Below are 16,764 nucleotides of genomic sequence, written 5' to 3' on the forward strand. Positions count from 1 at the left end.
GCCAATGGACACAGATAAACAGTATTTTGTGTGCTTGGTTTATGTGCACGAGTGAAGAAGGGGCGGTATATGCATCCATGCACAGAATCTGTGTTTTTGAGCCACAGGGTTCAATTTTCCCATCAAACTACGGCATCTCCACAAAGAATTCGGAGCAGGAAATGCAGAAAATAGGATCCTCTGGTGTGCCGTGAAAACTGTCCCCAAGGCCCTGTAATGTGGCGCATTAGGGTCAAAGTAGGTTTGACCAACAAAGCTGACTTCAAGGGTTTGGTATGCAAAAAAAAAGTAGTTCCATGGTTTTAGCAATGGGTTGTAATCACAAAATATGATGGAAATAGTTGTGTGAAGAACTATTAAAAGAGAATCTGAGCAAAAAGTTAAAATCCTAAACTTAAATCCTAAACTTCCCCACAGCGGGAAAATTGCTGCATAAAGTGCAGAGCAGAAACAATTAGTGGATTAACTGATTCAGATATTTTGATAATCAATTATCATTTAAGGGATTTTCAAGATTTGGATTTAATGACAGATTTTAAGATAATGAAAACAATCGTTGCTTGCAGCCTGGTGGGTGTCGGATTTTCAGTTGTGGTTATGCCTGTTGTGAAGGGGGGTTAAAAATCCTGCCATTTTAGAGAAGGGAGAGACCTCACTGAAAGTTCAAATGGGGACAAAGGCAGTCGACATTTTTCAAGGCCTTCTTGTTGCACTGGGTTGTACACACAAGGTTTGAGAGAGAAGTTCAAATCCTGCTTTCTCTTCCTCCTCTGCACACCTGGAAAATCACCGTGTGAAGTGGGCGTGAATATCAGATCGGTGTGTGGAGGGGAGGGGCTTTCAGATGCGTCAACGATCCTACAAGCACTTTGGTTGAAGCATACTGAGGGCTTTAAAGTAACTTTCTGAAACAGACATTCATGCCCACTTCCCGCCCTGAGTGGCCAGCTGTGTGAAAGTGAGAAAGTAATAAAGTGTTCAACACTGCAAATGCCTTCCAGGAGACTGTCTTGCACCATTATCCCCATATCTAAATGATTAGCGTGCCCCCTCACCCCCTATACAACAGGCGGAGTCTTGCCTGGAAAAAGCAGTGGAACGTGAAAATAACAAAATCAAATCTCACATGCAAAATATCTTGAGAATTATTTTTTGAATAGTCAGGGGATTCCCAAATGTAAAATGTCACGTGGAGTGAGATGGTGGGAAAGAGTTGTACAGCACAGAGGCAGGGGTCTGGTTCAAAGAATCGACTCATTCCCGAGGGTCAGATTTGGATTTGATATTAAACAGAAACATATTTTCTAAGACACAGCTGAGATTGAGAAATTCTGTGTCAGATGGGAAACATCATAAAATGACGTGTGACTGGTTCCTGCTTCCTGCAGCATTTTTACACGTCACATCAACTTTCCAGCTGCCTCATTAGCTTTCCGCTCACGACTACTGACTCCTTATTATCCTTGCAGCAACTCCCTCAAAATGCACAAATGGAGATGTTTTTCAAAAAAGTCAGGTGGTGGTTGTATGTGACATCCAGAAACTGAGGCTGTTTTGTTTCTACTCAAGATATTTGGATAATCAATGTGGAGCCGTTTCTTCATTTGATAGTTAACTTGCCTGCGCAGAGCACATGGATGATGCCAAACTAAAATTAGCCTCCTGTCTCCCGGTATCTCCACCTTGGAGCAAAGCTGCACAATACACAGAGGACCTGAGCTGTGTCACGCGCTTTTAATCGAGCCCTGACCAAATCTGATAAAAGCAAGAGACAAAGGCGTCTTTTCATCACGCCCGATAAAGTAACTTTTCATCTGAGAGCCTTGTGTATGATATTAAATGTCTGACAGAAGTGCTGAACATCTGACATCCTGCATAAGCTTTAGAAAACAGAAAAGCAAAACATGCTCACGTGCTGCACAAGGATGCAGAGACATCATGTGTGTATTTTTTTCGTGCCTATTCACCGAGCCCATATTTAAGAGATAGATTAAAGGAAAAATAAAGTAAGCCATATTAACTCAGCAGGGCTGGAAGTAAGTACTGTAAGTAGAGGTAATTCACAAAGTACCATTTCGAGTTTGGCCCAGTCAAACATGATAATCATTTAATGAAACATCTGTATTCTGTTTTTCACTTAAACTTTTTATGACAACTTGTAAGACTAAGGTAAAAACCCAGTGAAGCTGTTTGCGCATGTAGGTGTGTGAAAATAGCAACAAACCATTTACTGTTTGGATATTTTCCAAAGTGGGACGAGTGAATCGTAATGTCAGCAAACATGTGGAGCTGCTCCACTGATAATGCACATGCATTTTGTCCAATAACAGGATATGCACCATGAGTCCATTCACCCAAAGACTCCTTCATACTAAGTGCATTTCCATTCTCCTGTTTTTAAGCATGTCTTCAATTTGTGAATGAAAACACCAGAGTGGAAACGAAAAGAAGGTTTTACATTTGGACGCGGTGGAAAAGTTGATGTGTCAAGTAAAGAAAATTGAGACTCAGTGCAATGGAAACAGATTTAAGTTGCTCTCACTCATGAACACTGAACTTATCTCGACTTTACCCAGACGAGCTGTACGTGCAAATGTTCGAATCAGTCGAATCGGACATTATACAGACTTGACCCTGCCAGCTCCCTGATACAATCTCTGTGTAATGTCTGATTGAGCCTGTGTGTAAAGAGAGCAGGTCATTGTCAGTAAGAGTTTAGATGAGTTTTTTATTAATGCGACTGGCGTGAAGCCAGAAGAATACAAACATCGCAGGGAGAAGAGAGCGGCTCGTGATGATGGTGATGGAAGATGGCAACCAAAATGTGTAAACAGAGAGATGAAGGGATTCAGGAACTTCAGTTGGCAACGGCTTACACCATGATAATCAGACAAATTCGAGGAACAGCAAGAGACTGCAATTTCCCCAGCATACTTTTTGCGTCATGTCCTGCGTCCTGCTCGCTCTGCCGAGACACCACCCCTTCACCTAAACCATGAGTGTTTCCAGTAGGTAGGAACATGTCCTTAACACTTTTGCGTACAAAATTCCCTTGTCGCGTTTTCGTAGAAACTGTCTCCTTGCCAACCTATAGTGGAACCAAAGAGAGAATTTCATACTAAAAAGACTGCGACTTTGTCAGATAGGCCTATACCACTTGATTTGTCTAACTGAGACAGATGAAACCTCATTTTAGCTGAACTTTAGACCCCCATTTCTTACCAGGAAAGGATCCCTTTACAGCCAGAGTGGACTTGAAGAAAAGATTACAGCACCAATAATGCTGCATTCACATGCTCCTTGGATGGTCCAAATTTCCCAAGTTGGGAAATCGTTCCTGTGTGTTCATGTGCTTATAAGTCAGAATGTGGAAACAACATGGACACTACAAAGTAGATTTGCTGTATTTTATTGCTCAACGATGGGAGCTGCTTCCAGCATTCGTGTTACTTGTTATCAAGGCTACTGCAAACTAATCTAGTTTATTCTACGTGGACAGCAACTAAGGGTTACAACCGAATAGTATGTCACGATTTAAATGCTGAATGTAAATTTACACCATTAATGAAAATTCTCTAACGATCATCCAAGCATTTGCTTTCATCCACCATGTTTCTGCTTTCTTTCTGAGTTATTGTCCCGATTCGAGAGGGCGTTAGCGTGAATTTTCCCATTCGGAAACTAATTTTTCCGATTATTTTGACACCACATGAATGCTGGGTTACTCTCTTAATGTTCATATGGGCATGTGAGTATAACATTCAGACAGAATTTTAACGTTTCCCTTAACTCCAAATCATGGACATGGTCATGGTGTGGGATATTTCAGCTATTTCTTTTTTCAAATGCATGACCCTTTTTTATTTTACTTGGCTATTAGGAAGTCTGTGGTTTTCATTAACTTATGCACAATCAATATCAATGACTTCAGTTTTGCTAGACAGGTAGTCTATCACAACTAACATTTAATCTCTTATTTTCTTAAGTGTTATTATCAATGTGTGATAATGCAGATTGAAGTTTCCACTGTGTATCTTGTGATAATGTTACTAGTGACAGACAAAACGACTGATACACACAAAAATAAAGGATTGTACTGGTGCATGCTTCTAATTAAGCAGAGTAATTGTTTAAAATTACTTTGTAACATATAGAGCAAATTTATATATAAATATATATAAAGCTCAACAACATGTCATCATCGTGCCTGCAGAGGTCATGACCCCACCCCTCAATCCCTGCCAGGTCAAGGGGTCACGCTGAGGACAACATTCTGCAGGCAGCCCTGCATTATATCTCATTTTCTGTTTACTTGTTTTGCAAAAACGCTACACTTGGAGTTGTACTAATTAAACAGTAACATTGCAACATGAGGCATTTCACAAGAAACTGTTTAGAGTTTCGCTGCTATTTGCCGGCGTGCAAAGCCAAGAACCCTCCTACCGGAGGAACTCCCTAAACCAGACACTCCCACAACCAGCACACCGAGGTCTGCGTGTGTCTGCAGAGCAGCTCAAAGAAAGACGAAACCAAACCCAGAGAAGAAATTATCAGGTTCATTTTCACACGTTAATTGTTAACAGGCTGCAGTTTTCAAGTAAAAGCCTAATACAAATTAAAATTAAAAGAATCAACACCACGTGGGAGGGAAAACTTACTGCGTGCACTCCTGAGGCGAGGATGGCAACGGTGAGGCACAGGAGCAGCAGCCTGCAGTCAATGAAAGTGACAGCGTTATTGATTCTGATCAGTTAATCATGTGCAGTGCTCGTGCTCTGCGCTGAATTGCGCTCGTGTTGAGTTTACCTCAGATTCTTCAGTCCTCTGCTGTGTCGCCCTTGCATGGTCCCACTCATGCGCACCGCAAACTTAAGTCCCACGCTGCTGTGTCGCTTGTAGAGACAAGTTCTACAGCATGACTGCCCGACCTGAAGCACAGCAGTAACCCCGATGTTAATAAATTAACCTTTTATTGATGAGTCCATACATTTGATCAGCATGATAAGAGTCTCTGTAATTGTACAGCTATCATTCTTTAACTGTTTGCTATGAAGAACCTACTACTTCAATTGCTGCCTTACGTGCTCACGGGGTCACGGGCTCAAAACTTGTGATAAATAAGTTTTTCTTGAGTGAAAGACATTAATTTGGCATCATTTTAATAAAACGCGTTACTTACAGTCAGTCACCCCAAGCTCGCGCGCCGACGGTCAGATGAAGGAAACTGGGGGGAAGAGATGCGCTGGCTCCCGGACCGAAAACGTTTCAGGTGACCGGTATCTGTGGCACCAAAAACCCCTCAAATATTGTCTCAAAAACGGCAAAGTGTGCCGAGTAGTCCCGCTGCTTACCGAGAAAAGTCAAAGTGTTTGTAACAGCAGGGTTGAGTCTCTTTGCATGGGTGAGGGTGGTCGTTTTTGGGAGGGGGTGTGGTGCAGCAGAAACAAGACCAAGTTGCATTGATCAGACCCTCACATCGTTTCAGACAAAGATGCAGCCAAACGTGCTGCCCGTGCTCCGTCGATAAACCGCGAATTACCTGAAGAAAGAAGACAAGAAGCGGTCAACAGGTGGTGGTTTGTGGCCACTCTGCACTGTTGCGCACACCGCTTCCACCGCGCACCGCCAAGATGCTGTTACCGTCCGGCACCCTGCTTCTGCTGGCGGCTCTCTACTCAAGTGTAGACCTGACAGGCGCTGAGGTGAGTGGATCTCTAACGTGTTTGCTTGTGTTCACAGGTGTACCTGTACATAAAGTATCATTTGAACTGTAGCCTATCTGATTATGATCATGTGAGCGTCTTTCAAACTGAGGATTCTTTAACTTTCTCCATGTATAGGCTGTAAACTCATGCACACATATACAGTATAGTCTACGTGCATCCAGCTCTGCCTTATCTCTGATATATTCAGTCTGATGACACAGTTCATTAATTGTGTTCACTACTGTTTGTGCCTTAGTACTTGAAAACGTCCAACAAACGTGTTTTAGCATCACTGAGAAGCACGTTCTTCGTTCCAGATGTTTTTGAATCTGTGGTGATTTTTTTTTTTGTGTAATTCTTTTCTTTTTGGTCGGTCTGTGTCATGCTCCTCTAAACACTTTGAGTTGGGTCTTCTCCCAGTCCAGCCTCCTTCAGTTCTGCTGTCGGAGAGGAGCAGAGAGAGAGAGAGCAGAGAGAGGGTGGGGCAGAGTGCCTACAGTAGCTGAAGTATAAGTGTGTGTGTGTGTGTGTGTGTGTGTGTGTGTGTGTGTGTGTGTGTGTGTGTGTGTGTTACAGACAGAGTGAATGTGTCTCTTTAGAATAGAGACAAATTTATTATGGTCTGCTTTCACTGCCCAGACAGCCAGAGAGGATATAACTGTATGACGTCCACAATAAGAAGTTGTTATGATACAAGAGACAGTGTTTATTTGATGTATAATATTAAACACTTTTTATGATCTACATTTAAGGAATTTTACCACAAACATTTTAAAACTGTTCCACTTCTGACTGTAAATCAGAGGGAAGTGTGACTATTCCCACTACATGACTGCTCTTTCATGATTTGACTTTGTCATCAGTGAGAATGAAGATTAACCACTGTAGTCGGAGCAACAGTTTTATTTTGCTGATAAGCTTCATTATGAGTTGTCGGTTTGTTATAAACAGAGATCCAATTGTTTCTCTCCTTATGCCAGTTCCAGTTCCTCAGATCAAGATATCTGCTTAGCCCCAATCCAACACCAGTGCTGCCATTTAAATCTGAAAACCTCTCTGTGTGGAGCTCATTACAATCATTTTATGTGGTTGGTGACCTGCCAGAACTGAATAGATGTCACCAGGAAGACTAAATCTTAAAATGGCATTGACACAATCTGTATTTTATGAGGCTCAGCCGATACTGATCTGCCATATTAGATTGGTGCATCCTTATACTCACATTGGTGGTCACTGTTTATTCATATTTTAGTGGGAACATTGAGAAGGGAAGGCTTTGCACACAAAAATCCAAATCAAGGATTAAATAAGGAAGCCAAGCTTTTGATCAGTTCAACTTTATCAGGTGAAATGTTTGACAAATGGGAATTGGACCAGACTAGATGGTGTCCCAGAAGAAGAAAGAATGGGCAGTAATTTGATAATGTGCAGATCCAGTTTCCACACATTCAAATTGAGATAATCCATGAATGAGTTTAATGGAAAACATGATTTGAAAGAGAAAAACATGTGCTTCAAGTTTCCCACCAACAACCGAAAAACTGCAGAGATTTTCAGCCTTGTTGGACTTTTTGTTGAAACCGTCAGCTTCTTCTGAAAAGGCTTGTCGTCCGATGTGGTGCTTTATTTTAAAGCACGGGTGGAGTTTCCATCAGAGAACATCTCTCACATTAGAGTAGCAGAAATCCAGGTGAGTGGGAGCAAACATTGGTTGCCTGTGGTGGCGGTGTTAAGATGAGGAAGAACAGGCTGTTAATCATTTAGTATTATTGCACAATGGAGCAATATGTGATGCTTCAGAGAAAATAAAACCTCATGAGGGAGCCTGGCGAGAGTTCCTTCATCTACCGTCGTTGTTTTGGGACATATCCTCAGCTGTGATGGATTGTAGTTGCGAGATGCTTACAACAAGTGAAAAAAAAAAAAAACACTGACAGAAATGATTCATGATATTGGTTGCATCAACTCAGGAATGGTATGATCTACATGTTCAAAAATACAGTATGTCACAAGAACTTGTGCCCAGCTTTTACACTGTGAGCTCAGTAAAGTCTCAGAGTTTCATACATCCGTCCATTTTCCAGGTCGTGCTGGAAGCAAACTGAGTAGAGTGGCTTTGACCTTCCTTTCAGGGAGCTGCGTAGGATAGAACTGTGTGATGCTGAGAGCCAACACATCAGGTTAAAGAAATCACCAGAAGAAACTTTTATCCACAGCTTGCCTGGATTTAGAAACACAAACACGAGACAGACACAGGTCATCTGGACTGAGGAGAGGAGAGGAGGTGTATATCTTTCTGAACATCTCTTCACTGATCAGATAACACCAATGAAACTGGAGTGTTGCAAGATTTAGATTTTTAATTCTTTTTTTTTCTTTTTTTTTGGTGGGAGTTGCATATTTTCCCATGCACCCATGGGAGGTTCAAAACAGGAAGTTTGTGACCCTGTCTGAGGCTTTTATCCATCCAAAGCTGCCCCGTGATCAGAAAGTGAAACAGTGACACAGATACTACAGCCTCTAATGCAGTCATATTTATTGTGTAACTTAACAGCTTCCTCTTGAATACATTTGAATCTGGTACAAGAAGTAAATACTGTATCTGGCTGATGTCCACAAGGTGTGTCAGTGTGTTCATCTCTTCTCAGAGATGTGACGTTGACTGAGGATCAGAGCCTCCTGTTAATGCGTGCAAGCACTTACAAATGTGATAACCCACAGCGCAGACTGGGTTAGGCTGACTTCAGAAAGGCGGTAATAAAAAGATAATATATGACTACCTTCACCCTCTCTATTTAACGATGAAGCAACAAGCTAATATTTAGATCTTTGTAGACCTTTGTTCCCATTTTTTTTCTCCCACTGCATCATTGGATCCTGAGTGAATTTCTGCACTGTTTATGCAATATCAACAGAGTAAAGTTTCTCTCCCTTGGCGGTCATTTAATCTGGTCAGAATGAGTCATTATTCCTAGAGAAGCATGAGGAGGAGGAGGAGGAGGAGGAGGAGGAGGAGGAGGAGGAGGAAGGAGGAGGAAGGAGAAGGGCAGATTAGCAGATTCCAGGGTGAGAGTTGGTGTGTGGGATGTTGGATGGAGGGATTGGAAACATCACTTGCTGGTGGGAAAGAAGAACTTCTCTGTACTGCCAGGTTCCTGCTAAATGGCTTGGCCATGATGTTCCAGGACAGGGTGAACCCCAGGGAGGATGAGCACAACTCCAATGTGGAGGAAGCAACACTGAGAGCTGTTAATCCCCATACACTCTGAGGAATGTGCGCTTATTGTCGGTTGAAAGCTGAGAATCATGATCAGGGCTTGATCTGCTGGTCTTGCCGCCTAAAGTGCAGACAAGGCTCCTTGTTGTTTGGTCTAGGCCTGATCCTGGTAGACCAACCTCCTCCCTAAACCCCACCCCACCCCATATCCCCCCACAGAGACAACAGCTGACTCTGTCACTGCGACTGGCCACCAACCAAGCGATGCACCCTGGGAAGACACAGCCGGCCTGACCCCTGTGCCCGGCGTTGTAAAAATGCCTACATTTGGAAGAGTTGTGATTGAGTTTGCGTCTCTGTATTTTGACAGGCGTCTCTGGGTGGCAAAGATAATGCTTCTCTGACCTTGATACTCAAGTAGTGTGGCAGGTATGCCCCACTTTCTGCCTCTGTGTGTGTTTCTCTGTGTGTGTTCCCTGTCTCTGCCAAGTAAGGAGAGGATTAAATAGTGGTTAAACATGGTAAAGCCCCTCTCAATTCCCTGTGGTCCAAGCGCCAGCGAGAAGGCATTTCATTCAGCTTCATCACAGCTGCATTTTGCGTTTTTCACAGAAAAAACTTATTTTGTCCCACGATGATATTTTCACTTTAACTACCCTGGGATCAACTTGAGTGTTGTCCTGGAGATCGGTTACTTCCCCCGCTGTGTATTGTTATGGTGAAAGTGCAATTAAGCCGTTTAACTGTGAAATTGGTGAGTCATAAATGTCATTTGTGGTTTTGGCCGAGATGGTGTAATGGTATACGTTTGTCTGACAGGGAGGTGGGAGGTGGAGAGTGATGGGGAAGGGAGGCTGTTAGAGGAGGGAGGTGACGAGCTTCTGAGCCCCAGAAGTGGAGGAATGTGTGTCGGAGCCAGAGATGATACCCCGTGGCAAATCTTTTAGTCTCACTCTCTGGTCCTTGACCTGAACCTCCACCTATCGCTGCCAAATTGTCCAACTGATGGAGGATAATCAAGACAGCAATGATGGTCTCATTAGATTTATGACTTTCTGTTTTTTAGTATTGAGCCACACGAGGTGAAGAGAGAAGTTTTGGCTGTTGTCTGCTTCAGCTGTTCTCTTTGTCAGTCTTTGGCCTGAGACGCTTCGGTCTCGTCCTGCTTTCCTTACAAAGGACAGGTGCAATACTTAAGACTGGTGTTTAGTCAAGGTTTCCGTTGAATGCAAATGTTTTATTACTTTATTGCAACCTTTTTATTATACTTTAGGTCTGTGGTTACGCTGTGAGTCTGTCTTTGTGTTACCTCCACAGGACGGTGCAGTTCTAGCTCTGGGTGTGTCTGTGTTTGGGTATGTGTTTGTGAGTTCACAAGCTACAAAGCTACAAAATTGCATGCTTCAGTGATCTGGAGAAGGTTTATGTTGATCCATGCAAAGAAAAAAAAAAAAAAGAAGTAATTCTTGGGTTTGTTTCCACATGATCTGACTGGACTGGTTGATGTGAGACTTTGCATGTTACTGCATCTTTTTAACGGTTTGTAAAGCAGCTGAAGTCTGGTGGATTCATGCGGCGCAGATTGAAAAAAACTCAGAAGTTTGTCAGAATATTTAAAAAAACTTTTTCTTTGAAGCACCTCAGTCCCATTAAATCAGTGGTGGTGCACCCTTAACTGAAACCTTCTCCATGGCATTTTTGTCTTTGTTTGACAGAATGAAAACGTAGAGAGTCTCAGGTAGCAGAGCGTCTCATCAGCACATGAGACGTCTGAGTGACTACTCGTTCATCCGGTGTAACATCCATACATAATAAAGCAATTTTTTCATGCTTTACCTGTAATTGTTGCTGCTTTTGTTCCATGTAGAGCTGTGCTGAAAGATTTTTGGAAGTCCTGAGTTGGAAAACTGCTTTAATATCTGACACAGAAAACCAGCCAACCTTTTCTTGCTCCTGTATTACACCAGCCTTGTGTGTGTGTGTATGTGTGCGCGCGAACATGTGTACAGTGATATAAAAACCCTGGAACTGGCTGATCTCCCCATGGCAGCAATGAAAACCACATTGGTCATGCACTGTACTATTTCTGCTATTAAGTGTCCCTCCTGTTCCTCTAATATAAATATACGAGCTCTGTCTTCTCAGACAAACATCATCGTGTCTGTCCCTTCTCCATACATGTCTTATATTTGCTTATCAAGTCATTAACTGGCTATATATTTAAAATAAAAAACTTGACGTATTTTTGCTGTATGTCACACTACTCAACACGTGATCCAAATCATCCAAATCAAATCAAATGAATAGCTGATCTTTTATACCACACTGCAGAACTGAACCTTCCTGAATTGACGCTGCATCAGGGGATCAGTCGGAGCAGTTGTGGTTTGGTTTCTTTAGTTAAAGAGCACGGCACATAGCAGACGAAGCCCCATTATATAAGTAGTTCAGTCAAAGAGAGAAATAAATACTGTGACAGAAGCAACATGTACTAAGCTCAGGGGGGCATTTGAGAGAAAATGAGCTCATCTGTTGAGACACGACCCATATTGGACAGGTTCATGGTGCAGGAGCAGGTGGACTCTCTCATTTATACTTGGCTTTTTATTTCTGAACTTCCTGGTCACCAGTTTGAAGACTACAGTACCAGTGAGACCTTTTTTTTTTTTCTTTTTCTTTTTTTTTTTTTTTTTACAGTTGACCATTAAATTAGGGTCATTCCATAAATTCTTCTTGTTTTTCTTTAAGCCAAACCTGGGAACTCTCATCACCACTCACACTGCATCCAGTTGATCAGGTTAGGTTTTATGTGTTGACGACACCAGCTGCCCCAGGCGCGCGGGGTCCCTCGGTTCTCGACAGGTTTAAGATGCCGGAAAACGCAGCAACTGTCCTCAGCTGAGAAATAATGTTTTAATGTTTTGAAACTATGCCCAAGAATAAACTCCAGCAGTAGCTGTGAAGTCACATGCTACACAGTCTGTTATGATTTTCCTGCCAGAGGGAGCTACACACCTACAGATTCCTCTCTCACAGACGCGTATCGCTCTCTTTATGGCGTACATATGAGATGATTAGGAGAGAGAGAGAGAGAGAGAGAGAGAGAGAGCAAAGGACAAGGTCAGTTTCTGATGGCAGATTGAGCCATGATGAATACAGAGGAACTGGAAAAAGAGAGCACATGATCCTACAGATGAGACAGCCACATGCTTCATATTTGTCCCATTAAAAGTCAACTGATTAATGCTCTTGCCAGAATGCGGCGTATGTGGTGTGTGACGCCTTTCAACAAGTCTAAGCATCAGATGAATGGAGGAATTTCTTATTTTCTGTCAGGTGAACATGACAGTGTCTGGTTTTTTGAACTCTGTCTGTGCCCTGCACCTCTCACTGTAGGCCTCTCCTCATCTCAACTGAGCTAGAGTTACTCTGAAGTTTTACCAGACGTGGTAGCACTGGAGTGTTATTGCACTCAATTGACAGAGGAGGACTGATAGAAGAAGCAGATTGTGAAGCAGATCCAGCTGTAATCCAGAGGACCTGAGAGTCTCTGTGTATCCATACCTACATCCTTGAACCTCTTTCCTGGAAGAACAGATGCTTTATTCATCTCCTTCTGTGACGCTCTTCTTTGCCTCTGCTGCTGCTGGGGGTTGCGCTCTGTCAACTTGCTGGACAATGAGAGTTGTTCATTTATGTAGCTGTTATTCTACTGAAGAAAAAAAAAAAAAAAGCTTTAATCAGATAACTTTGAAAAGGAAATAATCTAAACTGGTCGCATGAAGTGGTTCACATCGGGAGAAGGGGAGATACGCTAATCTTTCAATGCACAGCTGAGTCTAGGGATAGATTAAGACGTTTTTTAGCTGATACGCAAGCAGAGCTGCTGTCAGTGCTCGGCATCTCTGAGGCCTCAGGGCGGCGAAGTCTGAAAGTTACAGTCTCTCCATATGCTCAAACGTCAGTGATGCTAATGGTGATGTGGGAGATAAGGCCTGATATGGAAACAGGAGAACAATAGAGAGCAGCTCTGCCTATTAGATAGCTATCGACTGAAGTGTTCGGCCTGATAATGGGGCTAAAGGGCTCAATTATCCATGAGTTGGTTGCAGACTTGTAAGTGAAGTGGCGGGAAAAGGGCCGTCTTTCTCTGGTCCTTGGAATTTCCTCTTTCTCGCATTTACTCTTCTAGTGCCACCTCAGTTATGTCTTAGATAAAACTCACTGTGTTTGTAGTCATGGTATTAATTTCACAAGGGGATTTCCTCTTTTGAACCAACATCAGTGTGCGTGCACAAACGGAAAAAAGGACAAGAAATAGAGCTTACATGCACACACACTTCCTGTATACAGTATGTATACTCCCAGCTGGACTTGTTATGTCAACCTGTATAACAGTGATGGTAATGCTTCTTTGTATAGATTACTAACTCACATCCCAGGTGCTTCCATGTTTAACATGTGTGTCTATGCTTGAGACAGAGGAAGACAGTTGATTTTTTTTTCTTTTTTTTCAAATTTAGTTTTTAAACTTTCTTTTTCATTTGAAGTTGTGAAAAAAGATGAATAACACAACTGAAAAATGAGGAGTGTGTGAGAATATTCCAGGATGGATGTGTTCGGTTGGCACTTGAGTCATAGAGGTCATTCCTTGTCTTCACGTGCTGACGTTATTCCCAGATACCAGAGCACTCTTGAGAGAGACGCGAGGCTGACCCAACCCCTTCTTGTCTTTGTGAGCATAAAAGGCAAGGAAGAGGCCTTCCTCCTTAGAGAAAGAATGGCTTCCTAAATCCCACATCCTGTGGCACAGTGCAGCACATTCACAGAGGAGCTGAAGCGCTCCGAGCTCGGGAGCCACTCGCATGACCTGAACTGGCTCTTTCTCAGAGAAAACAAACGTCTTAACAAAGTAATTGTTGCTCTCTCTCCCTCCTCCCATCGCGCTCTGTTTCCACCACCCCCTGAACAGCTTCTCCCTCTCATTGCATCAATACCAGATTTGTTCGCAGAGGAGACGTGCAAACTCTTTTCTAGTTTATTGTTAATTCTAGGCCACAGGCATCCAAAACCGATGCAGCTGCAAACAGTCGAACGAGAGAAAGAAGTGCAGAGGTAGAGAGCTTTCGATTTGATGTTTGTGTTTATTGGTAGTAGGGCCTACTTGGACCGATCCTGTTCCTGTGGGATTGTTGAAGAATGTTATTTTTTTCACTATGTAGAACAATAACTGCCCAGACCAGTGATATGTGGGCGAGAGAACAGAGCCCTGCACACAAAAACCAAAAAGTCCAGACTACACTACTGTAGCAAGAGAAACCTGTCAGTAGCTAGCCGGATTCCTGTTCTTAGATATGAGTTTTCTGTGGCAGAGAGGCAGCGTCTCCTGCATTCAAGGGCTAAAAAGAATGTTTTTTTGTTTTTTTTTTATCCTCAACACAGATTCAGGGTGAGACTGAAATCATGGGTGGAGTCCTAGTGTGTTGTATGTGTGTGTTTGTGCAGTCATTAGAGCCGGAAAGTCCCCTCTAAGACCAAAAGATTAGTAGGAGTCTGGCTTAATTTGTTAACAAGATAACACTTCATCCACATGCAACACACACAAACACTTCAACACTGAGGAAGAGCAGAGTTATCAAGATGACCCTTACTTACTGAAAGCTCGGTTTGAACGTCCAAATCCCCTCTAATGGCCTGACTACAGGTCACAGGTCAACAGGATGAGGCAGTGAGGGTCATGTGGCTGGTCAAGATGGGATGTGGATGGACTGGCTGATTAAGGGAGGTCATGGACCTTTATAATCTAAGGCAGGAATATTGTGTAGGATCAGCTGTGGAATTTGACTAAATGCTTTTGAGTGAAAGGCCAATTGTGTTTGGTGTTGTTCATGACAACTAAATTGTTGTAATGAATTATAATGATATTGTTTGATTGAACTAGTGCACTTTTTCTGGCCTCTTTGGCTTCAGTCTGATCTATTCAAAAGTATCACGACTGCCACACCTCTGGTGTTCTGAACATGTACAGTGAGCAATCTGCAGAGAACAGGAGTCCTTTCCAGCAGCTGGACTTATCCCACTAGCACTTGAAAATCAGCCAGTTCTGATGGTTTTCATATTACCCCCACACACGTACAGTACAAGCACGCACACACACACATACACAACACTGTGCCAACCAGCAGGCCCTGAGAAATTGTCTAAAACAATTTTCCCATTTGCTGAGTTCATTTTGCACGTGAGAATTCCTGGCTGGACTCTACAGTGTTCCTGCTTCATGTCCCATGTCCACTGACATGTTCAACGACTACTGCAGTCCTGCTGGACGAGCTGCATGTTTGCTGCTCTGTCCACAGCTGGCCATGTTTGGCTGCACATGTTAGAGCCCAGTGTTTGTTGAGATGGTCAAATTAAGCGTATAAACCTGCATGACATTGAGAAGTGGGTGATGTATTTGACGTTTTTTTTTTTTTTTGTTAGAGATGCAGTTTTCTTAACTTTGAAACACCACCGCTTAAAGTTGTTACGGTCTCCTGGCCTCAAATTTGATGACAGGAAACATTAACCTGGTCACACTTGGTCATGCATGAGCAGACTGGCGACTGAGTATTGCATCTGTTAACTTTATCCATTAACTGTGTGTGGGTGTGTGTATTTGTGTGGGTGCACATGTTCGTTCTCATATCTTTAGGCAGAGACTTTTGCTCCGTCATTTCTTATATTTTCTTACAATTTTGGATTCCCTCAGGGAAAGTGTAACATAAGGATGTGACCTCAGGAAGTTAAAGGTTTATGATTTCAAGGAGTGTTTGTGTTCATATCTGTATATCTGTTGCATGTGTGTAATTCTACACATGCTCATCCAAACGTGTTTTTTGCAGGCCTGATTTGGGCCTGTGTGTGTGTGTGTGTGTGTGTGTGTGTGTGTGTGTGTGTGTGTGTGTGTGTGTGTGTGTGTGTGTGTGTGTGTGTGTGTGAGAGAGAGAGAGAGAGAGAGAGGAGAGAGAACAGCTCTCTGCAGATGCATCTGCTTTTGATTACAAAAGCCTTGGGTGTGTTTGTGTGGTGTAGATAAATACCTGATGCCTGCAGCCAGAACAAGACATGTTTTACATCAAGTTGGTCTCAGCAAATAAGCGCTACATGACTCTTTAAATAAAGGAAACAGAAAACACAACCCTGTTTTATTGCAGAATGTACACATATAATATGTCTGTTGGTGTAGGAGAATTTGGATTTGGCCATGAGTTCTTCTGGAGAAGTGATGTGAAACTCCTGTCTGCCTGTTGTTTGTAATGCTTAATGAGACGACCTTGTGTCTGTCAGGTATTTTGTGCAGTGAAGTGGACATTTGTTAAACGAATAGTTCCATAATGTGGGAAATATGCTGATTTGATTTCTTGCCCAGAGTTAAATTAGAATATTGATACCACTCTCATATTTGTTAAACATGAAGCTACAGCTAGCAGCTGGCTATCATAGCTCAGCTTAGCACGAAAACTGGAAAAGGGGGAACAGCCTAATGGGGCTGTATTTAATCTTTATTTTTGTGTTTTTAAATAATAATTTAAGTAATAATTTAAGTTAAACGTACAGTACATCCCTTAATATATTACTGTTACTATTCAATTAATTGTATGACCTGGGTAAGGTGACAAAAAAAGCCACTACAGTTGCCATTTCTGGTCTTTTCTGGTTTGATTTAAGGCTGAATTTCCCTACTAAATCAATCGAATGTGAAACAGCGCCTTCAAACATGAATTTTATGCACTGTAAAGAGGAGAATATGAAATATGTGTAGAGAATCTAGTTCACAGGAGCAGTTAAAATGAAAAATTGGTT

General features: G+C 42.5%; 2 protein-coding genes across 3 annotated transcripts in view; one reads left to right on the plus strand and one right to left on the minus strand.

Moving 5' to 3' along the window:
- The window catches only part of col4a2 (collagen, type IV, alpha 2), a 67,024-nt gene extending 61,681 nt beyond the window's left edge, over positions 1 to 5,343 (minus strand). For both annotated transcript variants that reach the window (XM_056389713.1, XM_056389712.1), the window contains exons 1-3: positions 5,180 to 5,343; positions 4,807 to 4,928; positions 4,659 to 4,710 (exon numbers count right to left, since the gene is read on the minus strand). In XM_056389713.1, coding sequence (XP_056245688.1) covers positions 4,659 to 4,710; positions 4,807 to 4,856 — 102 coding nt within the window. In that variant the 5' untranslated portion in view covers positions 4,857 to 4,928; positions 5,180 to 5,343. The remainder of the gene's footprint in view (positions 1 to 4,658; positions 4,711 to 4,806; positions 4,929 to 5,179) is intronic.
- A 129-nt stretch (positions 5,344 to 5,472) lies between these two features.
- Positions 5,473 to 16,764, plus strand: part of col4a1 (collagen, type IV, alpha 1) — a 38,759-nt gene continuing 27,467 nt past the window's right edge. Inside the window, exon 1 of the mRNA XM_056389714.1 lies at positions 5,473 to 5,702. Coding sequence (XP_056245689.1) covers positions 5,631 to 5,702 — 72 coding nt within the window. The 5' untranslated portion in view covers positions 5,473 to 5,630. The remainder of the gene's footprint in view (positions 5,703 to 16,764) is intronic.

This window comes from Seriola aureovittata, chromosome 11, assembly GCF_021018895.1.
Source record: "Seriola aureovittata isolate HTS-2021-v1 ecotype China chromosome 11, ASM2101889v1, whole genome shotgun sequence".
Lineage (NCBI taxonomy): Eukaryota > Metazoa > Chordata > Actinopteri > Carangiformes > Carangidae > Seriola > Seriola aureovittata.